General features: G+C 31.7%; 2 protein-coding genes across 5 annotated transcripts in view; both read left to right on the forward strand.

Annotated features, from left to right (window-relative positions):
* Window positions 1-3,749: 3,749 nt before the first annotated feature.
* LOC145107550 (ER lumen protein retaining receptor family protein) lies at window positions 3,750-6,534 on the forward strand. The gene is made up of 6 exons (XM_079044452.1): window positions 3,750-4,183; window positions 4,984-5,183; window positions 5,357-5,497; window positions 5,616-5,696; window positions 5,974-6,098; window positions 6,276-6,534. Exons 1-6 carry the CDS (start codon window positions 3,961-3,963, stop codon window positions 6,322-6,324), a joined length of 819 nt encoding a protein of 272 aa, XP_078900578.1. The 5' UTR covers window positions 3,750-3,960; the 3' UTR covers window positions 6,325-6,534.
* Window positions 6,535-11,362: 4,828 nt separating this feature from the next.
* Window positions 11,363-27,549, forward strand: part of LOC145107551 (beta-amyrin synthase 1-like) — a 34,000-nt gene continuing 17,813 nt past the window's right edge. Inside the window, exons 1-13 of one of the 4 annotated variants that reach the window (XM_079044456.1) lie at window positions 11,363-11,643; window positions 15,072-15,257; window positions 15,338-15,427; window positions 15,523-15,720; window positions 15,819-15,903; window positions 16,023-16,189; window positions 22,925-23,116; window positions 23,220-23,453; window positions 23,547-23,669; window positions 23,855-23,953; window positions 24,154-24,210; window positions 24,304-24,350; window positions 24,460-24,603. In XM_079044456.1, the coding sequence (XP_078900582.1) occupies window positions 11,437-11,643; window positions 15,072-15,257; window positions 15,338-15,427; window positions 15,523-15,720; window positions 15,819-15,903; window positions 16,023-16,189; window positions 22,925-23,116; window positions 23,220-23,453; window positions 23,547-23,669; window positions 23,855-23,953; window positions 24,154-24,210; window positions 24,304-24,350; window positions 24,460-24,603 (1,829 nt within the window). In that variant the 5' untranslated portion in view covers window positions 11,363-11,436. The remainder of the gene's footprint in view (window positions 11,644-15,071; window positions 15,258-15,337; window positions 15,428-15,522; window positions 15,721-15,818; window positions 15,904-16,022; window positions 16,190-22,924; window positions 23,117-23,219; window positions 23,454-23,546; window positions 23,670-23,854; window positions 23,954-24,153; window positions 24,211-24,303; window positions 24,351-24,459; window positions 24,604-27,549) is intronic. The other 3 variants (XM_079044455.1, XM_079044454.1, XM_079044453.1) reach the window with 3 other exon arrangements.

The following is a 27,549-nucleotide window of genomic DNA, read 5'->3' on the forward strand; positions in this document are numbered from 1 at the left end:
ATAGTCTTTGAGGTTTCCTACCACAAAAGAAACCCAGATGGTCCCTATGATTTTTACAAAAGAGACTACAAATGGACTCTATGGAAGTTTTGTTATACGGATGGTCCTTTAGTTTTAAAAGTCTTGCACCTAGGAGTATTTCAAATGTTTAACCTATACTATGACTTAGTATTATTAACACATCTTTATTCCATTATATTTAATCTTTAATTAAATGACGGTTAAGCTCTTCCAATAACTTTTTCTTTAAATTTGATTGATCTATCCTTATCTATTTAAAATACTCTTACATAATCCCTTCCATTTAGTAATTTATTTTTAAACACATATTATATTTTAATACAAACTATTTTAATAAAGATTTATCATTATAAATTTATATTTTATAAATAAAATATCATTAAATATTTGATAGAATTAATTAACTAGTAATAAATAAATAAATTAAAAACTAAAATATATTTGAGTGGTAAAATAAAATATGAGTAGAAGACGAGGGGTTGAATGTATAAATGATTAAACTATATTGATCGCTAAATATGTATTGAGTGGTAAATATGTATTGAGTGGTAGGGAAACGAACTTTCAACTTTGTTCATATTTAGTCACTAAACTTTTTTTCATTATCTATTTGCCACTGAACTACTAAAATTGTTCACATTTTACCCTTATGACCGGTTGTTACCGGTCATAAGGGTAAAATATGAACAATTTCAGTAGTTCAGTGACAAATAGATAATGAAAAAAAGTTAGGGACTAAATGTGAACAAAGTTGAAAGTTCGTTTCCCTCTCAAATTATCCTAATATTATACCCCGAAAAAGGTATAAAAAATGAATTATTTCATCACGCTCCTTGAGTTGCTCCTAACTATTTCTAGTTATTAAGGGCTATTCAAAAAATATTTTGTTTTTAGTTCATAAAGTTATATCAATTTTAGACACCTAATCTAACATTATTGGCTACCAATAGGGTGTTTTGATTCTATCTGAATATCGATGCTCAACTTCATGTTTGAGCTGATGCAAGTTAGCTTGAAATCTTTATGAAGACGACATCCTTAATATAAATCCAATAGTATTGATAATAGATTTAAAATTGATGTTGCTCCTTAGTTTCATTAAAGAATCATCTTCTTTTCCTCTCTCAGATGTTGTTGGTTAGTTCGTTGGGCAGTTTCAGTTTATATTTGGCTCTGTGTGTTTCCTGTACAAAACTAGTCAAAAAAAGCTATTTTGTGTATGTTTAAAGTAAAAAATACCATATTGTTCTTTATTGTTTTTTATTCTTTAATGAAAATAAGATGCTTTAAACTCACAGACAAATTAATACTATACCATTTTATTTTTAAAATACAACCGTTAAAAATGAAAAAAAATAAAATAAATTTTTTTTAACTAACGAGGGAGAATTCCTATAATAACTTTTTACATACGGGGCTACTTTTGAAACTGTAATATAATATGGACCATTTATGTATCTATATATTTGACGGTATGTATGTTTTCAACTATATGTATGTATATGTTAACACAAGTTACATAAAAAAAATTAAAAAGAACAATAATATTAAAAATACTTCTAAATGTATGTTGTGTGTAACATGAAAATTTCGATATCCTTTTTAATAGTAAATATATTAATATGATGTATGTCAATACATGGAGTATAACAATATATATAATGTATCAATGTATGTATGTATTCTTTTATAAACAACGTATATGGTTTAATGTATGTCAGTTTATATGTTGCATAATTTCATAATACAAAATTCATACATATAATATTAGGATAATTTTTATACATATAATATTGTATAGTTTTATAACATAAAACTTATACATATAATATTGGTTTCGTTTTTCGTTTTTTATACATTTTTCGGGGTATAATATTTGGATAATTTGAGAGGGAAACGAACTTTCAACTTTGTTGACATTTAGTCACTAAACTTTTTTTCATTATCTATTTGCTACTGAACTATTGAAACTGTTCACATTTTACCCTTATGACCGGTTGTTACCGGTCATAATGGTAAAATGTGAACAGTTTGAATAGTTCAGTGACAAATAGATAATGAAAAAAAGTTTAGTGACTAAATGTGAACAAAATCGAAAGTCCATTACCCTTTCAAGTCATTATCCCTAAAAATAAACAAAAAAGCTATTTACTCAAATGACAATAAGTGCTCAATATAAATAAATAAATTGTAATAAGCTTTTAAAAAAACTCCTATTGAAGATGCTCTAAATCTCTTTGCCTTTGAAGGGTTAAGTCCATCTGATATTATAAATATATTTTTTTAATAATATGTCGTTCAAGAAAAACAAACACCCCTCCGTCTCTCCTTAAAAACTTTAATCCATGAAGATCCATGTGCATAATCTCTCTACTATAGCTCAAAACTAGTTCGGCATAGATAAAAATATCAATTTTGAGTGATTTTAAGTTATGATGGTTAAACCACAAAAAATTACTAAAATACAGTGTATGGAATTATGTTCATACGAGAATGATAATTATTGTTTGAATGCAGAATAATTATGGAGTGTTTCTAATTAATTTTGAGCATTTAAAACCTTTATACATTAATAAGATTTAATTGTTCGTGAAAATTAATTACGATTCTCATCATAACCATTGATTTTTTTGATATGACGTACTTCATGTAAAGAGAAAAAGTACTTCATATAACAATATAAAGAAAAATAAAATTTGACACCCAAAATATATTATCTTTGATATACGGAGATTGTGACAAATTTATATATTATTTTGTAGATAAATCCTTATGGGGTTGAGTTTGTCCTGTAAATGAGCTTGAACCCGATATGCTCGCTGAAATATTGCGAGTAGGCTTCTACTTAATTCGTATGCTGTTTCCAAAAAAAATGAGAGAGTTTCAATGATATATTTAGATTTATACAAAAATATTATCTAATAAAATCATGATGAAAAAAATAGATTAAGCAACTTAAATTAATTATAAAAATAAAATAATAATAGTTAGATAATACTTTAAAAAATAATATATTTACTATAGTAGCAAATTGTTATTAATGAAATCGGTTGTAGTTACGTTACGAATTGTTTCCCAAAATGTTGGTTTAGAAAATGGGAAATTGTTAGATGGATTTCTAACAAGGGAATTAGTGTGAAATAGTTAAGTTTCAATCGAATGTGTTTTTATTCATCATTGGTTGTATCATCATTTAGGGTATTATATAAGCTAGAGTTGTGTTTACTTTTCATCTGTGTATTAATTATCTAATCGAAGCATATATTATTTGAAATTTAAACCCCCTTTGTGATTTCCTTTTAGGATAAACCAATAAGTTTTATTTACTAAGTTGATAAGCATGCTAATTTACTTTATTAAAATTTTGAACCATTTATTTAGAGGTTCGACTCTTTATGTTTTTACATATCTTAGCATAAAATTGATAATAACAAAACATATTAAAAAATGTATAATTACCAATTTATTAACTAGATAAATATTTACTCCTCTATTTTCTTTCTTTACGTGTACAAAACAAAGTCCATAACCAAATGAAAATTTAATGAATTTATGATCATTACCTTATGCACTCTTCACATAAATGAAGACTAAACGGACAAGAAAAGTTTTCCTATGCTTATGTCAATTGTCATGTAAAGTTAAAAAGAAAAGGGATGAAAATGAATACTGAGAAATAGTCAGGGACTATTTATGAAACTATAGTTTTTCCATTTTGAATTCAGAAGAACACATCTTGACCGATTTGTACATTGTGCATCAAAAGATCTCATCATATATTCACCGACTTTTCCCCTAAATTTCTCCCCTAATCGGCCACCCAATCTCCACCGTAATCAAACCCTAACCACCACCATCACCATCACTGGTAGCGTCATCATCAAATCAGCAATCTATACAGAGAGAACAATCGCAAGCACAAGGATTTGAAAAACAAACATGAGGCCACCAAAGAAGACGATCCACGTGATATCGTCATGGGTGCACCGGCAACCACCAAAGGTGAAAGCTTTTCTCGCCGTAGTCGCCGGCATGTTGGCCTTGGTGTTGTTACGTGTGATCGTGCACGATCATGACAATCTTTTCGTTGCTGCCGAGGCTGTTCACTCCATCGGAATCTCCGTTCTTATCTATAAGCTTATGAAGGAAAAAACTTGTGCTGGTAAGTAATTAAACCAATCGTTACATAATCATCTATTATGTGTTCGATATAATCTCTTCTAATGTACTGTCTCGTTACTTATAGATCTCGATAAGATTAAAATTTTGAATTAGGAAATTTAGTAAGTTGTTTTCTTTTGTATGAAACTAATGATCTTCCACATGAGTTCGCTTATGGATTTGTTCATATTTAGGGTTTTCTAGTATAACGATGATATTTTTCTGTTTTATTTCATTGAATTTGGTCACAGATTGTCAATTGGGGATATGCTTTGACTTAGATATTAGAGGGGTTAATTTCAATTTCTAAATTGGCCATGGAATTTGATGTCTGCGTTGAACTTTGTATACTTCGATTCGAGTATCATGTCTTCTTGACTTTGCAGTTGTATACTTGGCAACTTTGCATTAATAACCACCGGGTTTGACAATTAAAAAACATTCTAGCACTTTTTAGACTTAGGGGCTAGGTTTTCCCCCAATATATGGTCATCCATGGTTCCTAGTTGGGGGTTTTCTAGGTTTTGCTACAAAAGAGTGAACTAAAACAGTAAAGAAACTTCTAAATTGTCATCACATGAACCTTTAGCATCGCATACTTAATATATTCTTATTAAACTACAAAATTTTGCATTGAATTATTTATTGCAAAATGATTGTTGCTGGAACCATATGGTAAATGAAAGCGAATTGAACAAAACATATCATATCAACATTTATTGGACATTCTTTACCCAAATTTACATTCAAACCACAATAGTATAGATCTAATTCAGTGTTATGTGTGTTGCATGATTGTAGGCCTATCACTGAAAACACAAGAACTAACAGCCTTGTTCTTGGCTGTAAGACTCTACTGTAGCTTTGTTATGGAGTATGATATACACACTTTGCTTGATTTGGCTACATTAGCCACAACATTGTGGGTTATCTTTATGATTCGTTTCAAACTCAAATCAAGCTACATGGAAGACAAAGACAACTTTGCAATGTACTATGTGGTAAGCTTCTATAATGATTTAATCAAGATGAGATTTCACATCTCATTTATCCTCATACATGCTTATTATTAGGTTATCTGAAATTACCTATTTTTCTTTCGTCATTATTAGTAATAAGTTCTTTGTATTGATTTCCATAAAAAGATCTTACCTTAATATGTTCTTTTTTGTAGGCAGTTCCTTGTGCTATACTAGCTTTGTTAATTCATCCATCAACATCACATCATATTGTCAACAGGATATTTTGGGCATTTTGTGTTTATCTTGAAGCAGTTTCAGTCTTACCTCAACTTAGGGTTATGCAAAACACAAAGGTTTGATCTTGTTCATTTTGACCTTCGTTTGTTACACATCACAAAACACGTAGACAAAAAAAATTTACTTTTTTTTTTTTTTTACTTTGAGTAACTTGTGTTTTTCAATGGCATGCAGATAGTCGAACCATTTACAGCTCATTATGTATTTGCTCTTGGTGTTGCAAGGTTTCTTAGTTGTGCTCATTGGGTTCTTCAGGTTTGTAGCAATAAATAAAGAGTTTTAACTTTTTTAAAATCTAAAATTAATTACCACTTTTGTTAATCTCTTCAAAACGATTCCTTGTAGAGATGTCTTAATTGGTTTTGATGTTTCCTTTTCGTAAAAGAGTCCATTTTTTATATTAAAAAAAAAGAAAACCAATTTACCCTTGTTTTCGTTAGGTTTTCTCAGAAAATGACGAATTTACCCCTAATTGAAATTTATACTGTTGTTTACTTTTCGGGTATTTTAGTAATCTTTTGTTTTTAATTAGGTTTTGGATAGCCGTGGACATCTACTTACCGCCCTGGGGTATGGATTATGGCCGTCAATGGTTCTCATCTCAGAGATTGTTCAAACCTTCATATTAGCAGACTTCTGTTACTACTACATCAAAAGGTCAGATTCGTAATTTTACTTCTTTTTTTTTACTAGGTGGATTTTTCAAACTACAATATCTTACAACATTGTAATTTGAAAAACTACTCAATTATACAATCTCATCCAAATACAAAAAGCTAGATAGATTTTCCAAAGTAATAGAAAATCGTCTAATAATTTCTGTTTTTTTTTCAGTGTTTTTGGAGGACAACTTGTTTTGCGTCTGCCTTCTGGGGTGGTGTAATTTGAGCATCTAGAAGCAAAAATGGTGCCATTGAAGTACACACATTTACAGTAGTGCTTGGTGTTCTTGTTTAGTTTATATTTTTCTTCAGTGGATGCTTTTGTACATTTGTGACATTGTCGTGTTTCTTATTTACAACCTTAATTTTACTGGAATCCAAAATTAGCTTCAATTATGATATTATAATGCTAGTACTCAGATTCAATTTCAGGGCTTTCTAATGCCTTTCTTTATTGGCATCTTTTTTAAGGTAAGGTTTTCATTTTGTGGATACTTAGTATTCTACCTTTATTTGTATTTTGTTTGTTATAGTGTAGTATTTTGAAAAATCTACTCCGTATGCAGAAGTTATTAGCATTCACGTAAGTTTTCTTGTATGCGTATTAAAAAGATATAGAAGCAGCAATAAGGTAAATATGCTTGAATATGAACAAATATTTTAAGTATTTTTTAATCATGTAGTGGTTTGATGATGTGTGGCAAGTTTTCATGTAGGTGTGTGTGTGTTTGAATTTCATAAGTTAGGCCAACCGGTATACTTGGCACGAGCCTTCTCGTGGTTGAGCTGGACCACGACCACGGCCATGTGCACTATCCCGGCCAGTTGTGGTCGATCGTGGTCATGGTGGACCGTTCTCCTGATGATGAAACCAAACACCCAATAGAGCTCAAGTACTTCTTTGACCATTTGACTAGCTGTTGAAATGGCCAAATTTTTTTAAAAAATGTTTTTTTTTTTAAAAATGTTTTTTTTTACATACAATTTTCACCTATAAATACCCCATTCTAAACCTTATTTCTTACACCATTCTTTTTTTACTCTATATACAAAATACCCACAACATTTTCACAACCAAAACCATGGATCCTAACCAAAACACCCCTCTAAACTATAGAAATCGCAAACCAGATAACGCTTTTGCGTTAGACACAAACCCTTCGCCAATTCCGGACCATGGAATCACGCCAAGGTGGTTTTGCCAATTTGCTTCAAACCGGTTCTCCTATCCAACAAACAACATTTTTCCAACAACAATATCAAGCTTTCCGGGCCTTCCAACAATTCCAACGACAATTCCAACCATAACTATCACAACCACAATCATCACAACCCCCTCATTCGTCGGATTTTGTTTCGAAAACTCAACCTTCACCACCACCTCAACCTAAAAAGAAAAAAGAAAAAAAAAAACGGTCCGACCCAACACCACCCAAGAAAGAGTCCCATGGACAAAAGAGGAAAAAGAAAAGCTAGCCGAGGCATAGATTTCGGCTTCCCAAGACCCAATCGAAGGCGATAGTCAGACGTTCGGTTGTTTTTTGGGAGAAAGTTCGTGCAGTGTTTTACGAGCTAAAGGGAAGTGAAAGCTGAAATCCCGATCAAATTAGCTCGAAGTGGCGCGATATTCGACTAAAATGCACCGAATTTGGAGGAATTTACAACAACCTCCTAAACATACGAAAAATCGGGGCAAACGATTTTGATGTCTTCAAGGCGGCTTTGGACCAATTTGAAAAAATAACACCAACACGCAAAGCTTTTCCGTATGTGAAACCTTGGCTAAAATTGAAAGATGCTCCGAAATGGAAAGAGCAAACGGAAGGAAGTTCACAATCTTGTTGTGAACTTCCTTCCGTTTGCTCTTTCCATTTCGGAGCATCTTTCAACTTTAGCCAAGGTTTCACATACGGAAAAGCTTTGCGTGTTGGCGTTATTTTTCTTACACTCTCGGACGGACGAACACATTTCGACATCAACAATGATCCGCTCGATCTTGAAGACGAGCAACCTCTTCGTCGATCCGTTGGAAGAAGTAAAGCAAAAAAAGCGGCATCAACGACTTCAGGATCTAGTGTTATGGATCAATTGGAGAGAAATCTGATCGTTATGTGCACATTCAAGAAACGAAGGCGAAGATATTAAGTCGGGTAGAACAAATAATGATAGAAACACAATCGGTGATTCACACAAAAACCAATATGGAAATCTTGAAAATGAAAGCGGACGACCTCGAAGGCGAAAATTTGGAGTTATTTCTCACGATGAAGGAGTCCGTTCGAGTCCGACATAGGAATAAGGGGATAATTTTTTAGTTAAGCTTGGTAATTTTAGGTTTTTTATTTTTAATGTTTTTTTAATTAATGTAATTTTTATTTTTAAAGTTTTTTTTTTAATTTTAATTAATGTAATTTTTATTTTTAATGTAATTTTTTTTATTTTAATTAATGTAATTTGGTATTTTAAATTAATGAAAAATAGTATTTTAAAAAAATTATATGATTTTTATGTATTTTTCATTTAAATTAAAAAAATGAGGTGGAATGATGTGTTTAGTCGTAGGTATCTCATTGTTAGTGTTAGGGAATGTGGTGATGACGTGACACCCACCACTATAATGGTTAGTGGTGGATATAACGGATGATCTTAGTATGAGAGTGTAACACAAGACATGGTGAGTTATAATAGCCATGTGTTGTATGATTAGTTCATCAATAAAACCTTTAAAAATAAGTTTTTCAAAGAAAATAATCGTTTTCTTTTTAGTTTTTAAAAAATGATCACTTTTTCCTAAACGCTTCGTTATGGACTACTGTTCACATTCCGGACTACTTTTCAGTTTTTTTTCAAAGAATATTCCATTCCGGAATTATTTTTTGGTTTTTTTACCAATTTATTTATTTTTTTGAAAAAACATCCTGATTTATGTGAGACGTCCATTTTCTAAGGGTTTAATATCAACAATTTTCAATAAAATGACTGATTTTATGCACTAATATAGTATTACTATATTTGTTTAAACTTTTATTACATTTAAGGAAAAAACAAAATTTTTTTTTCTTGAAATTTCGGAATTGTTTTTCAGATTTCGGAATTGTTCTTGAAATTTCAGAGTCTTTTTTTTCCCGAAATTTTAGTCCGGAATCCGGAACGCCGTTCTAGAATCAGTTAAAAAAAGTGTTTTTTTTGTCCGGAATGCCCATTTTGAACAAAGTGATTATTTTTGTTATTTTTTTTGGTTATTTTGTTAAATTAATATTAAAAAGTGATTAGATTACTCAATTTCCCTAAACTATTTATAAAAATAACAATATTTAATATTAGATGTTATGTCAACACCACATGGCAAACTCTCTTGACCTAAAGTGCCATGTGGCCAGCCATGTCACATGTGTTATCAAATTGATCATTTTTGGTATGGAAAATGATGTGCTACAATATCATCTTTTTTATATTTATATATTAATAGGTAAAAAATTAAAAAAAGATAATAGTTATTTTTTATAACTTTGACTGGTCAACGGTGAGAGAGACACGTTGAGCAACCCACCAATGAGCCAACAGCCACCAAAGGGCTTCTAGCCCAGTGGTATCAGGTGGTGTCCTCCCTTCTTGAGGTTGAGGGTTCAAGTCCCGTGATGGACCTAAGTGGAATTAGGTGTTAGTTTAGTAGTAGATTATAATATTTGTATTTGCCGGTTAAAAAAAAAAAAAAAAAAAAAGAAGCCAACAGCCAAGGGTACATCTCCAGCACATATTTCCCTGATCACCATCTATCTTCTTAAGCCCATTTTCTATACCGTCCACCTTAGTCACCCTTGTGGGTTTTGGGTTTTATGAATTTGGATCCCTGTGTGGATCGGAAGAGAGTGGGTTTGGAGTACAAGGTGGGCCGGTGGGGTAGCCCTTTTATTGAATAATAATAAATAAATAAATAATATTAGTAAAAGATAAAAAAAAAAGATATATTTGCCATTTTAGTGAGAGTGAGGTAAAACAACTAAGAGTGATAGGAGCGAAAAAAAAAATGTAATTTACTCTATAATTAATAACTACAATAATAGAAAGAAATGAATGTATCAACCAATACTGAAGTGGCATGCCTAAGAAAACAGTAACCGGAACCGGATCTTGGTTGGGCTTATTGCTATTAGCATTGTTTTGCACGCCGAAAATAAAATAAATATTCTAGCAAGAAATTAGAAAAACAACAAATTAGAAAGTTGTTATATTCGGATTATATAACTACCGATCCCAAAGTATTTTACATCTTTTATGCCTATTAGAACTCCAAAAGAAGGAATTAGAAACTATAATTCCACACGATCCAAAAAGTCATGATGACCATTGCAATCCGCATCAAACACCTTTTTATTAGACTGCGACAACAAGCTCCTATCAGCTTATTATTATTATTATTATTATTATTATTATTATTATTATTATTATTATTATTATTATTATTTTGTCTTATTACTGCTATGATTGAATTGGATTTTGAATGAACATTACAGCATTAATATGAATTATGTAGTTGACTATATATTTGAAGTAAATGCTTTAATGTATCAGATTGCACGTAGTTTCACACATCAATATAAATGTTTCTAGTCATACAAGTTATTCGTAACGACAAGAGGCGATCTATTCATTTTATCTAATTTTAGATGGCCAAATTATTGTACTTGACTCTTTTGGTCATTGTTCATATTACAAGCAACTATTTTATAAATGCATGTAGTTAAAACTTCACGTTCTCATCGCTTGTCCACAAGTATCAATATACATTTTTAATTATAACAATTATCATTTGTAAGTAACATTAGGTTATCTGCATTTGTGTAATTGTACTTTTTCTTTACGAAAGCCACACATATTATTTCCTTTAAATTTACCTTTTACATTTGTATCCTCTATTTTAGTTTAATTGGTCCAAAATTTGAACTCGACTCATATATGTTTTATAATATAAGTTTTATAGACTTGTATACAGTCTAATATAAGTTTATGTTGGCTAACCCTTTTATATATATATATATATATATATATATATATATATATATATATATATATATATATATATATATATATATATATATATATGACGACTTAGTTCTCATAAATTTCCTTTATTAATAAAAAACGAAAATCTAATATATTTATCAATTTGACTATATTCTAATCCTTAATACATATAATATATTAAGAACACGTGAAATTATCAAATTGAAAGTGAGGATGCCTATAAATTTATGGTTGTTCACGGAATATATAAACTTATGGTCCCAATTCCCAAGCAAACAAGATTAGGGAGGAAGACTTGAAATATAAGGATGTGGAGGTTGAGAATCGGGCAAGGGGACAAAGATGATCCGTATTTATTCAGCACAAATAATTTCGTAGGAAGACAAATATGGGAGTTCGATGAAAACTATGTTGCGACTCCCGAAGAGTTGGAACAGGTTAAGCAAGCTCGTTGCTTTTTCTTCAACAACCGTCACAAGCAAAAACCATGCGGAGATTATCTTTGGCGCTTTCAGGTAGTATAATGTTACACATAGAAAAAAAAAATTAAGAGCATTTACAGTTTTACATATTGTGATTTAAGGTTTTTTACGATAGGATTTTAACATTTATAAACATATATTTTTTAATTCATGTCTTATGTGATGGTGAAATAATTAATATAATTATATAATATGATTAGACAAAAGCTATAGATGGGGTGATTTTAACAAGACTTCAAGTTTATAGCACTATGTTTTTAATGGCTTTTTAGCAAGAGCGAGTTCATGTTTTGTTAAAATCTGTCCTTGATATTCTTACACATAGTACGACATGATAAGATCCTATCCCATATTGTGCTCGATTTGTGGTTATAAACTCATGTGTTGATAGGGTGCCTATATACCTAATTAATTAACAAAATTTTAAATATTTGGTGATTATAATTTAAGAATTAAGCACCTCCTATATATATACTTGTCCTAAATTCAAATCACACAAACCACCTAAGTTCAAATCCAAAGAAATTCAACATTTGGCTGATCCACAAAGTATTGATATAAGATTATTATCTTCATGGTAGTTTTTTTATGATTGAATATCATTGAATTGTTTTTTTAATTCAATAGTAAAAAGTTACTACATTTTAACCCATTTTTTAATAATGTTTTTTTTATTTCCTTATATTATTTAACCTTTAAACGTATTATTTTTAACTATTTGTTTTATTTCATTTTAAATTCAATATTAACTGCTAAAATCATAATGACCATACATATTTTTATTGTTATTTTTATAATTATAAACATAATAACTTTATCATGTTTTTTAGACAAAATTTCACAAATGGTCTTTTGTCATCAAAACAGTCATTATGAAACATTTTTTTTTGCATTAATGGTCCATTTGGATATCCATCATAAAACCCTTGCATTTCACTGGTCCTTATGATGGATGTCCGTTAGATAAATCCGTTAAGTTGAGAAAATTTTAGATAATGACCATATTTGTGAAACTTCTCCAATGGACCATTTATGAATAAAGATAATTTGTGAAGTTTAAAATAAGTCTATTGAATCTTGTATTAATTACCATATTTCAAATAAAAATACAAAAAACTAAAACCTAGAAAAAATATTATTTATAATAAAAAATAAAACTTACTAATTTTAATCATAACGCAAATATATTTTATTTAATATATAAATATTTTTTTGTTGTCTAAACTTTATCTAAAATATTCAAAATACAATACATCATTAAAAAATTTCGTTTTTTTATTTTTTATCTAAAAAAATTGAAGTATAAAAACATCATTTTATCTATTTCGAGATTTATCTTTATTTTTCTTAAACAAATATATTTATTTTTTTAAAAAATATGATATGTTATTATATTAAAAACACAAACCTTTTAAACATATAACATATTTTTATTTTCTTTTAAAAAAATAAATTGAATGGAATTAATGTCATATTATTCATTTTGTTAATTATTTTAGTATGTGTAATAGCATAGTTAAAAATACTAAAGTAATTATAAATATTTTATTATTTTATTGTTAACTAACAAAAACCTTTTTTTTTTTTTTTGAAAAATTGATGTATTCATTAAGGAATATATTCAAAATTTGATAAAATAAAATAATACTTTTTAAATTAAATATCAAAAGTTTATATCGAACCAATATAAAATTTACCATATTTATATTATGAAACCAAACCGAAACATATTTTTACCTTTTGACTCAAAACCACATACTTATATTTTTAAAATAAAATAACAACATACTATTATTTTTATCATAATATATTTTCTATAACAACACATCATATTTTGTTTTGATAAAAATAAGTATATTTGTATAAGAAAAATAAAGATAAATCTCGAAATATAATATCACATAAAAATTAAAAATAAATAAAATGATATTTTTACACTTCAACGTTTTTAGATAAAAATAAAAAAAATGAAAATATTTAATAATGCATTGTAAATTGAATATTTAGATAAAGTTTAGACAACAAAAATTATTTATATATTAAATAAATTAAATTTGCATTATGATTAAAATTAGTAAGTATATGTTTTTATTTATATAAATTTTACATTTTCTATGTTCTGGTTTTTTTTTGCCATATTTGATTTATGGTAATCAATAAAATATTTAATCAACTTATTTTAAATTTCACAAATGACTCTTAGGCGAAGTTCTGTTCTTTAGGCGAAGTTTCAAAAACTGTCAGAAATAGTCCTTATCGAAAAGTCTCTCAACTTAACGGATATATCTAATGGACATCCATCATAAGGACCAGTAGAATGCAATTTTTGTCCAAAAGAACCATTCATGCAAAAAAGATTTCACGAGGACTGTTTTGGGGACAAAATCAAAACCATAATGACTATTTGTGAAATTTTGTATTTTTCCTATTTAAAAAAGGACTTGATATTATAATATATTGTTTCAATTTTAAGTATTGTAATATATTGTTTTTATTTAATATTAATGTGAAATATTGTTTATTTTTATAAATATTATATATGTTAAAATTAAAAAATTAGAATTAGGGTTTATGAAATATTTTATTAGATAGGGTAAATTAGTTAATTTCATTAAAAAAACATTTAAAAATATTTAATGATTAGAGATGAATTAGTTTAATAATATTTTTTTTGTATAGTTAGTGAAAATATAATACATAAAAAAATTATGCAAGAGATCTTTCACAATAGATGCTCTGATAAAAATGTATTGAATAAGGTTATTTTATTATGTTGTTGTATGTGTAATGACATAGCATATACACACATACATATATGCATGTGCGTATATATGTATGTGTGTATTCAAATAAAAATGCTAAGTATAATGAGAATGTGAGAACGTGAAGTAACATTTGGATTTGAAGCGTTTTGTTTAAAGTAAACGCTAGAAGCTTGTAGTGTCAAACAATACTTTCTGTTTAAAACATAGCGTTTTGTCAAACACTAGAAGATAGAAGCTTTCAAACGTTCCTAAATACTCCGTGTCAAACACACCCTATATGTCATGTAGACATGATTCAACTATTCAATTCTATCATGCATGATTTTAGTAGAGGAGACACGCATTTTGGAAATAGGATGCATGGCCCCATTTAAAAGTGGGTTCCAACTCAAACTTTAGGCAGAAAAGGATTTTTTTTAAAGTATATAATTGGTCCTTATTTAATTATTTTTGGCACCTATATATACTAAAGTAACCCATAAAAACTTAAAATTCAGAACTTTAATATATGATGGACACTTGTTAGTTGTTGTTATGATGATTTCGGATCCGCCGCTGATTGCATTATGGATGTTCTAAGCATAAAATGAGTTCACAATGTTTCAAAATTTTGAATTCGTAAGCTTTACTTGAAGTAATTAATGTTCTAAAACTAAACCGTATGATGATTGTTTATTTGTCTAATTTTAAATATAGTTTTTGAGGGAGAAAAACTTCAAACAAATGATACCACGAGAGATAGTCGTGGAGGAGAACAAGATAAGCTATGACATTGTAATCAACACATTAAAAAGGGCCGTTCGTTATTGGGCAGCTCTACAAGCAAGCGACGGCCACTGGCCATCGGCAAACAACGGATGCCATTATTTTATGCCACCCATCGTTAGTAATAATTTCTGTTTTTGCATTACTTTTTGCTATTTGGATGCATTCTTATATTAATCAATATCTTGTTTTTGTAGATCATGTGTTTGTATATAACAGGCCATCTTGATACATTCTTCTTAGCAGAAGATCGAAAAGAAATCCTACGGTATATATATTATCACCAGGTATCTTATGTGCCAACTTAAGCTTTCTTTAGTGACCAGTTTCATCAAATTCCAAGCATTTGAATATAACCAAATTATACCATACATGCATGTAGAATGAAGACGGGGGATGGGGATTTCACATAGAAGGTCATAGCATCATGTTTTGCACGACACTCAATTATATATGCATGCGAATGCTCGGAGAAGGACCTGATGGTGGCCATGAGGATGCATGTTCTAGAGCTCGTAAATGGATTATTGATCATGGCAGTGTCACTGCCATCCCCTCATGGGGAAAGACTTGGTTATCGGTGTGTTCCTCATGAAACTAATTTGTCCAACATATTATGACTTTTTGGCATGAGCATCCCTTCTATTGTTGATAAATTGATGTTTTAACCTAATTTAGATACTTGGGCTATATGAGTGGTCAGGAAGCAATCCAATGCCTCCAGAGTTTTGGCTTCTGCCATCATTCCTTCCCTTCTCTCCAGGTTTCCCTCTTTGCAGTTTTCATGCCTTTGATTGTTCATGGTTAAATCCATCTATAACTGTTGACTCTTTTTACTACTAAGAGTTTTACTTCTTTATTTGGTGATATATATATATCCAGGAAACATATGGTGTTATTGTCGGATGGTTTATATGCCAATGTCTTATTTATATGGGAAGAGATTCATCGGTCCGATCACTCCTCTAATTATGCAGTTGAGAAAAGAGCTTTATTCTATACCATATCATGAAGTCAAATGGAAAAAAGTAAGACATGCTTGTGCAAAGGTATACAATTGATATATTGTTTTTATTAGATGGCTCGATAATAAATCAAAACATGCATTGATAGCCAATAAAAAGTGATAATGTATATCATCTTTATCACTTGAATAATGAACATTACTGCACATATATACATACCAAGATGGACATGGGTCGAGAACTAATAAAATTGGCTAAGATAATATGCAATATAACACCCATTCATAGTTTTAACATGAGTAGAAAAACGAACATTCGACTGTCGCGCCCTAATTTTTGACGAAGTGAATGTCTATCGAGATCTTTGATCTTTGATGACAAAATGGATTTGAGGAAACGTACATGCCATGATACTCACATCAGACTAAAGTCACCTTTCCTGGTGGAGGACAAAGCTCACATAGTATATTACAGACTCAACATGTTTTAGCAACAACATTAGTTAGATGTAACATCCAAAAATATGGTCCCAAAAATTTTCGATTTAATATTAGATAAAATAGCAGTTTTCCATATCATCCAAACATTTGAAATAAACCAGTGTATCAATTGTCATAAATCAGAGTACAACATCATAACAAAATCTCAATGGTGTGTGCGATGCAGTCATCCTGAGCTCTTCCCCTAGGAACCAGAGGTACCTGAAACATAAACTAAAATCTATAAGCACAAAGCTTAGTGAGTTCCCCCAAAATACCGCATACCATACATATCAAGCAATGATGAGATACGAGCCCCACCCACACTCGGATCAAAATGAGATACGGGCCCCGCCCACACTCATGTAACGGGCCTCACCCAATAAACATACACATACAAGGACATACATGCATCACACAAACAACAAGTATAACCTCATAATCATACAAGGGTCGGCCTTGGTGCCTTAGACCCGCAGAACCTGGTGAGGAAAACTCACCTCGAATGCTGAATGATAATTGGATAAATCCCCGACCCGAAAACAGCTCTACTCAACCCCTAAACAAAAACAATCCCTTAGATACCGATCAATATTTCAAAACCCCTAAAAGGTCAAACTTGGCCAAAGTCAAAGTCAAAGTCAACGCTCCGAGTTGACTCAACTCGTTGAGTTATCCCACAACTCGCCGAGTTTCCATTAAACACAGAATCACGATATTTCGATCCAACTCGCCGAGTTTCCCTTTAACTCGTCGAGTTCCTCCTTTTTCAACAGAATCGGGACAAACCCAACTTAACTCGCCGAGTTCCCTTAAGAACTCGTCGAGTTCTTCGATCAGCCAACCCACTTAATGCATTAAGCCATTATTCTTCCAACCGAAGCCCTATCTCCCAGATCTAGACTGATAATACGTCTAGGAGGTAAAGTTTCCAACTTTACCTATTAAGAACCACCCCAAAGGCATTAAGCTCAAACCCTAATCCTAAAAGGCTTATGTCTTAATCCAAAAACCACCATATCTTCAAGATAAAGCTCATGAACATAGATCTGGACCTTAAAGGCTAAAAGGTCATGTGAAGTCTTCAAGTTTACTCACATGCATGGCCAAATCAAGCTTAAGAGGCCAAAACAAGGGCTTAGAAGGTGCATGGAGCTCTTAGGGCCATAAAGTTGGCACCTTTATGCCATGAAAGCTCCTTAAGACCCTAGAGCTAAAAGGGTTTGTCCATATGGGAAGTCCAACTCCCAATGACCACTTCATTTGGACAAAAACGAGTAAAAGAACACTAAGATGAAGATCTAAGCAACCACAAAGCAAGGTTGAGACTTTTTACCAGAAAGATGACGAAAATGAAACAAGGATTCTGGATCTAGCAGCTCCCTCTTGTAACTCCAAGCTCCCCTTTCTTCTAATAGCTTCAAACACACACAACACACTAAAAAATGGCTCACAATCACTCAAAGATGCCTTAGGGTTTCGAGGTTAGGGTTTAGGACAGTGGAGGCTAGAAATGAGGCCAAATTATGGGGCTAAAGTTGTTTAAATAGGGTGCAAAACCCCAAAATTAGGGTTTCATTTCTTCCAGACAACTTGTCGAGTTGAGGCCTCCCAACTCGCCGAGTTGGTCACTTAAAACACGCGGTCCATAACATTTCAACACGACGAGTTGGGGCTACCAACTCGTCGAGTTGATCTAAAAAAATTGAATAATTTAGAAGTTAAAATACATACAAGGTTTTCCCTTAAAAGTATATAGTAGCCTGATGTAGATCATCGGGTAAACGGAAACCCCCCGCTTGGGATTCGAATATGCAATAAGGTGAGTAGATGGTGAAGCATGTAAAGATAACATGTGATCCATTGGTACCCCATATGTATCAAGAATATGTTTGAGATCATGTAAGTATGGCCCCATGGCCTGTGCATAAATAGATAGGTCTGTTGGACAACAAAAGATATGTAAGGTCTCATGAATGTTAAGTACTTTAACACTAGACTAGATTGAAAAAGAGTGCATGATAGGCTACTGGAGTACTACATGCATCAATTTTATGAATAGCCTCAATGGTATTATGAATGGTTTGAAATTCATCATGTTAGCACATTCCAAAAATTCAGTGGCATATTTCGGTTGAGATAAGAAAAGGCCACATGGGCCTCGAACAATGTAGATACCTAAAATATAGCTCATATCCTCGATATCTATCATCAATAATTTTTGACCAAGCTGAGCTATAATGTGTTAAAGTAGATCAGTGGAGAAAAAATAAGAATAACGACATACATGCATAAGAGCATGTAATTTGTAGCTTGATGGGAGTGATAGATGAAGAGAGATGAGTGAGTATGACTATGTTGAAACTCAATTTGTACATCATGCTCATCAAATTGTGGGTACTGGCATGTAGGTCATGTTTAAGGCTATATAAGGAATGTTGAAGGTGACACGCATGATTGGGAAATTATATGTCTAGATGCCAGGGGTTGATGCATGTAAACCTTTTCTTGATTGTGATAGTCAGAAAGGAATTCATCACATCAATTTGATGGATCGACGAATGTTGGGATACCATAAGACTGAGGAGCATGCAAATGGTAACTAGTTTGACTATTTTACCGAAGGTCTCATCATAGTCAATGCCTTGTTGTTAAATTTGGATGTTCACAACAAGCCTCACTTTGTAGAGGGTAAGTGAACTATCTGTATTGATTAATTTTTTTTAAAACCACATTTATCTCACCATATTAGCTACATCGGGTTGGGCATCAATCACCCATGTACCATTAGTTATGGTTTTATGTTAGTGTAGGTCTTATAAGTCCTATAAGTACGAACATGTGATGGGTAAGAGAGAGTAAGTGTTGATATTGAAATAATTTTGAGGTTTGGTAAAAACGCTTTTGGATTAGGAATATATATGGTGGGTGATGGTGGCTTGATGTGTCATTTTTGGTGGATGATGGGAGGAGCAGAATGGGCATGGTGGTGTTCGATGTTGATCAATAGTGGGGATATGGATTATTTAAGTGTGAAAAGTGGAAGGAGTGATTGGTTGTTGTTGAGCATCAGCAACGAGTGGTAGATAAGCGATGAAAGGTCAATGAGTTGTTAGTTATTGTCACATGATAGTTGACGAATCATAGATATCATCCTAGAAGTCCTAAGATTGGGGGTTTATTATGAATATGGAGTCATACAGGAATATTGGCTCGTCGAAAATGACATGAAGAGATACAATGACTTTTAGGTGAATAGGTCGAGACATTGGTAGTTGGGGTGAAGGGTGGATATCCTAGGAATTTTCAAGGCGTTGACCATGGTTGAAATTTGAGAGAGGTGGTGAGGTGAGAGAAACATAGAAAACTAAATACTCGTAGATAAGAGTAAGTGGGATGGTTTTTTCATTAAGCAGAAGTAAGGTGTGTTGTTGTTTATCACAGACGAGGGAAGGATAATGAGAAAATGGGTCGCCATGTTGAATCCTTCATTCCAAAAAGTTGTTGTGAGGTGAGAGTGAAAGAGAAGGTTTGAACCATATTGTTTATTGTTTGAAGCATGCGTTTGGATCTTCCATTTTGCTGGAAAGTGTAGGCGATGCCCAAACAATTGGATTGAATGACCAATTACAAACAACAGGAACACAAAGAACAAAGATGACTCCAAAAATGGATTCTTTATTAATTATTAAAAAAAACGTCCTCAAACAATGAAAAACAAGATCGTTATAAGGAGGATCATATAAGCATAAATTCTTAACCCTAAATGATCATTATTGACGAGGAAAAAATCTGCAATCAATTATCTAAATCAAAACTCAAAATAAAAAGTTTTCGTAATTAAAATAAACAGCAAAAAACACGTTTTGAGACCCTAAACGATCCCGGATGGCCGGAAAACACCACACGTCATGGCAAAGTAATGAGTTTTCTTAATCGCCCCGTTTTACATGTCGTGTGCGAATTTCGTCCAATTCCAAGCTGTTGGATCACTTCGGCAGATTTGGTGTTGATGTCATCTTACTTCCATTCCTACTAGTAGACATCATCAAGCCATGCATTATCACTTTTACCACTTGCATAGTAGGGACACTAGAATTGAAATGGGATTCCATGAGATGGAAAATAACCATGAAATAGTTTGCTATTGTACTCCCCTCTTTGTCACTTTGGGAAGATTGAATTGAACATCTGAATTGATTTTTAACAAGGGTATAAAAATAAAATAAAAAGGTTGGTGAAGTGATCTAAAAGGATGGCATAATATTGTAAACCATTCAAACTAGAAGTTAGGGAAGTTCGAATAGCAGAGTGTACAATTTTAAAATCACTAGAAACATGGGAGACGGATAAATTAACCGAAAGATGAATGTGTTTTCCAAGTTGACTAGCAAATTACATTGATATTGTCTTTATTACATGAAATAAAACTACTTGAAATGAGAACGCATACACTTGATTGCCGGGATGACTGAACCATTGGTGCCAAAGATATTAAACTGAGGATAAGGAGGAGCACGATCATAAATTTGTCCTTTGCTGTCACACCAGATTAGTGTTTGTTGGATCTGCTAATTCTTAATAGTAAAATCGTCAATACAATAACACATTTATTTTGACGAGTAAATTGACCTACAAAAATGATATTTTTTTAATGTTGGGTGTGATGAGATTATTATTGAGGTGAAGAGTGGCGTGTGTATTTTTTTATGGGAATGTCCTTGTGTTCGGTCCTACTTACAAGAATTCGATACCCATTAGCAACATAAACATAACTAGGATCATGAATTTTAGACAAAATTTGAAATGTACCTCTATTCGTATGAACATGATCGGTTTCTCATACATCAATAATCCAGGCAATATTTTTGGGGTCGTTTGATGAAAAAGAGTTGGATGACGCATTTTGTCATGGGATAAAGACCCATACTTTTGAAGATCATTCCACCGTCCTTGTCCATGGAAATTATTGTCGCTAGTTTAAAGAATATTACTAGTGAAGAGAAAGATGGATATGAGGCATGAGTGACGTGAAAAGTAGGAGGGGAGATTTATGTCTAATTCTTCTAGCAGCAGCATAATCAAACCTTGAGGAGAGAACATTGATTGCGTAGATCACTAGATTTTTGTTCAGCATCGACGATCTGATGTTTTCAAGTAGGTCACAATAATTGGTTCCCACGTTATTAGGCCAAATTGAAGTCCAAATAGTGGGAGTGATTCTGATCACCGAAGGTGAAGCTGTACTTTGGTGTTTGGGTTCACTACCAAGTCTTCATGCTTTGGTTGTAAGCTGAAGCTCTACTTCATGGTTGTGATTCAAATCTTTCTCATATCCTTGATCCTGAAGCTTTATTCAGGAGAAACATTAACAACCTTTTCCAATCAGCTTCTCTCTCACTATAAACTTCATCTTACACCTTCGTTCTTAGTCGAAGAACTGTATTGACAACTTCTCCTTGATACTTTGCTCTTGGTTGAAGCCTTTGTTCCAAAAAATTCTCCAGAAGCCTTGGATTATGGTATACGATCTTAACCCTATGCTTGATCTCTGTAGAGTTAATAAGGTCAAAGAGAATCAAACTCCACAACTCAACAATCATCCACTTGGAGGTCAATCAACCAATATGTTTCCTTCTAATTTGTGTAACCCCCATCTCTCTTGTACCTACCTTTGCTTTAAGTCTTCAGTGTGCCAGTTGAATCCATGCTTAACTTTAAGTGTTAAGTTGTAGTAACGACAAAGAGTTCAAAGGGAAAGGGAGAATTAAACTTCATAACTCAACAAGAGTTACCACATGTTGCTTCTTAGAGGCATAGGAGACAGTTCCTCCCTTTAGCATAAACACATAACATGAAGTGCTTTTACAATCATCATGTGTGATTCCTTTCGACTATGCATGAATCTGCTTATAAGGCATAAATTATACATCAAATCAAGTATCTGGATACCATATACATCAAACTCCCTAATATTTGTTAATAAATGGTTTTATGCACTTTCTCAAGTGCTTTTTTATTTGATAGCTTGATAATATCAAGAACCATTGGATTTTAAACTCCATTGCAATCACCTAAACCAAATATTTCGATAATTTCTCCAACATATTTCTTTTGACTTATCTAAATTCCCTTATCAGATTCATGAACTTCAACTCCCAAGAAATACTTCATTTATCCCAAATTCGACATTTCAAACTACTTTTTGATAGAAGTTTTGAAAGTCTGCAACATTAATAAATCTTTAGTGATAAACACAAGATCGTCAACAAAAATATTTACATATGAACAAACCTGAAATTTGCTAACAAATTGTATATTTTTTTGTTGATATATGTAGGAGGATATTTATTATCCCCACCCCTGGCTACAAGATCTAGCTTGGGACGCTATATATGTAGCAGTGGAACCTATCCTAACTCGTTGGCCATTTAAGAACTTGATTCGAGAAAAAGCGCTTGCAACAACAATGAAACACATTCATTATGAAGATGAGAATAGTCGTTACATTACTATAGGTTGTGTTGAAAAGGTATTGACTTTTATTATATTTATATCTATGGAAAACAAAAATAAACCTACATATATATATTATAAGATGTTTCACATATCCTCTTAATTCTTAATCTACGTAGGCATTATGTATGCTTGCTTGTTGGGTGGAGGATCCTAATGGGGACTATTTCAAGAAGCATCTAACCAGAATCCGTGATATTATTTGGGTACAAGAAGATGGCATGACAGTTCAAAGTTTTGGTAGCCAACATTGGGATTCTGTTTTGAGTATCCATGCATTAATAGATTGCAATATGGTTGATGAAACTGGACCAACACTAGAGAAAGGACATGAATTCATAAAAAATTCTCAGGTCTTTTTCTACTCATTCTTCATTGATTTTGGGTACAAGTTAAAAAACATTGGTATGAATGATCTAAGGATTCATAATTAAATTAATTTTAAGATTAAAGACAACCCATCTGGCGACTTCAAAAGCATGTATCGTCACATTTCCAAAGGAGGTTGGACTTATTCTGATCAAGATCACGGATGGCAACTTTCAGATTGCACAGCTCATGGGTTAATGGTAAACTTTAATGTTTTTAAGATATCTCTACTTATGAACAATATTGTTCAAAAAGTTAATTTATGTACCACATTAAAAAGAATAATATTAGATCGACGTTTTAATTTCAAAATTTGGTGGATTTTATGAAATAATAATGCTCGTATTTTGTTATTAACATATGAATAACCTCTTTCCTATTTCAGTGTTGCCTCCTTTTGGCAAAGATGCCTCGAGAAATTGTTGGAGAGAAGATAAAAACTGAGCATTTATTTGACTCCATAAATTTACTACTTTCATTACAGGTCGTCTATATATTCCTCTTAAAATTTCTAAATATTACTCCTTATCGGAAACAAAGAAATAATAAGATATATATTAAATAATTATTTTCATGTTTATTAATTATTATGCTAAGTTTAATTTAAAAGTGTTGATATGCTTATATATTCAATAAAACATATCCAATACAAAAAATTAATTTAATTTTGTTTCTCATGTACAGTATAAAAATGGAGGTTTTTCAGGTTGGGAACCTGCAGGCTCTCCAAAATGGTTGGAGGTACTAAGTTATTTTACAAATTTAGAGCTTTTATGTTTTAGTTTTGAGAGTGTTATACAAGACTTATCTCTTGCTGTCTTCTGTGGTAAATAGATGCTCAATCCTTCTGAAATGTTTGCAGACATTATGATTGAATATCAGTAAGACCTCATTATATTAACTATTTGATCTTGATTACTATTTTTTTTTTCTAACATTGATTCCTTTTGTATTATTTTTACTGAAAACTAACAAAATATTTTGAATTAGATACGTTGAGTGTACATCGTCGGTGTTACAGGCAATGATATTGTTTCAAAAGTTATATCCTGATCATAGGACCCAAGAAGTTGCAAAATGTATTTCTAATGCTGTTCGATTTCTTGAAGATACACAATGGCCGGATGGATCATGGTACATATGCTTTTTTTTGTGTTTATATATATATATATATATATATATATATATATATATATATATATATATATATATATATATATATATATATATTAAAGTTATGAAAGATTTTAACAGTAAAGTGACACCTTTTTTGTCAATTTTGGTCCTCCAACTTACAACATTGACCCTTTATCTTTATGCTTTTGTTCACAAACAACCCTTTCACTTTGGTTTGAATTTTTCATAACCCTCGCCTTTTATTACATATTATTAGTATTTTGTCTTTTGGCAGAAATGACCCCTCATCATTATTATTAATATTGTTAGACAAAATTACACGATTGGTCCCTGTGGTTTACCAGATTTAACATTCTTTTTTTGGTTTTAAATTAATGTTTTATTTATTAGAAAATACCCACCCAATACCATAAACCCACCCACCATCTGCCATCACCACCACCACCATCACCGCCAAAATTACATAAATGGTCCATATGGTTTACCCATGGTGACAAATTCAGTCCCTACTATCTGAAAAGACCAAATTACCCTCATATTAACGGACAAAAAGCAACCAACATGCTACTTTACTTTACAAAGCAATACCTTCCGATCCCGGCAATGCCGGGGAATCTTTTCTAGTATATATATATATATATATATATATATATATATATATATATATATATATATATATATATATATATATATATATATATATATATATATATAGGGAGATGATCAAATGAGAACACCTAAAAGGTTGAGAACGCGAGAACAATTCTGGACCAATCAATATATAAAGGCATACTAGTAAATGTATATTTTAATTAAATTAAAATAAAATAAAATTCAATCAAATTCCCTTAAATTTAGGATCAGTTACCAAAAAAGAAATAAATATTCAATTTTTTATTTTTCTTATTAATGGAATATAAAAAACATTTTTACCAAAATTTATTTTAAAACTGAAAAAAAAATTCTTAAAAAAATCAATTTTTTTTCTCCTATTTCACGTTTTTTTTTTGTGTTCAAAAAAATGAATAGAAATTGAACACCAAATTAGTACATTTGTATTCATAAATGATTTTTTTTTCAAAAAACCTGATACTATTCCAATCACAAATAAATACACATCAAATTACAAGTAATCTAATTCCTTTTTTTAATCAATTGAAAATAAAAAGAGTGTAAAAATTATCATTTCTTCATAAAAAGAATACCTCTAATCATAAATAAATATAGTCATTAACACATGCTTACACTGTTATTCACAAATGAATATACTGCTATTAACAAATGAGTACCCTGTTATTCAGAATTGAATAAATGAATACCTCTAATCATAAATAAATACATTCATTCACTGTTATTCACAAATGAATACACTTCTATTCACACATGAATGCACTGCTATTCATTCACTGTTATTCACACATGAATGCACTGCTATCCACAAATGAATAGCTGCTATTCATAGATAAATGCAATTTTTCATTCTTCCATTTCCTCTCACACTCCCTTCTTTTTCTCCTATCTTCGAGGTGCAACAAAAACACCCCCACCAGAGGTGTTTGCTGGTGGTTTCCGGCGAGCCAAGGGCAGCAGCCCCCTCCTTTTTCTCCCACTGTTTTACGACACACCAAGCAACCCAAACACCCCCTGTTATCGTTTTCTTTCTGCCTTCCTCCCCCTCTCATCGACAGTAACTGGAACAAGAAAACGAAGTGGTGAAGAGGTTGCCAGAATAGCCCCAACCACTCCACTACTGCGATGAACCACCAAATCGGTGGAGGTGCTCCCTATTCTTCTTTCTTCGCTCCTGAAACAATTTCATACTTCATCATTTCATGTTCTTGATAGAAAACCCCAAAATCGGAAAAAACACAAAATTGAAAGTGAAAGAGATGGATTTAAAGTGAAAGAGATGGATTTGCAACTCAAAACATCGAATAAAGGTGATATATCAATGAATCGATTCTGAATAAATGAAAGATAAAGGAAGCCCTAATCATACCCTTTACCCTTCGTAACCAGGAAACCACCATCGACATAGCCTCCATCATCAACCTTTATCTTCACAGGGCCATTCAAGCAAAAAATCGAGACCATACCTTCCAACTTGAAATCGATTGTTGGTCTAGAATCTCCACTGAAAATCGATGAACTAACATCGACTTATAGGAGTGCTCTTTCGCTGATTCAAACAAAAAAAACCGAGAGCAGCCCAAATGATTTCTGACCTGTTTCCGTTCATTGTCACTCGATCAGACGAGGATCGAACATTCCCCAATCGACTATGCCTCCAGATCCCTGCTCCGTTCGTGAATCCTCTCCTTCTGATCAAAAGCAATTCAGAGATCCTGTTTCCCTTTCCCCCTTTTTGGCTTCATCGATTCCAATCTGTCTCACCATTCTTTTCCCTTTTGTGGTGGATCGATGATGTAGGGTGGAGGCGTACCTAGGTTTACAGAGAGAGATGAAGAGATAGATGGGAAATAGAAGGAAATAGGCGAGTGATTGAGGAATTATAGGAAATAAATAACGATGGTAAAGGTCCAATTACTATAATACCCTTATCACCATTTGAAGTTACACTTTAATACCTGTAATTTTTAAAATTTTACATAAATGGCCCATTCAATAATAACCTTAGATTTAGTTTTTTAAATGGTTCATATCTGTTCTCGCGTTCTCAACCTTTTGGGTGTTCTCATTTGATCCTACTCCTATATATATATATATATATATATATATATATATATATATATATATATATATATATAGAGAGAGAGAGAGAGAGAGAGAGGAAAAATTATTATACCTTATAACAATATATAAGCTTAGGTACCCAACCCCATCATACAATGTTGTTTTGTATGATATTTGCATTTTAATTATCCAAGATTCTTAAACTTCAACTCGTAACTTGATTTACTTCCAAGATTTTTAGAATTTCAA

Source organism: Lactuca virosa, chromosome 4 (assembly GCF_052849685.1).
Source record: "Lactuca virosa cultivar CGN04683 chromosome 4, Lactuca_virosa_CGN04683_v6, whole genome shotgun sequence".
NCBI classification, from domain to species: Eukaryota; Viridiplantae; Streptophyta; class Magnoliopsida; order Asterales; family Asteraceae; genus Lactuca; species Lactuca virosa.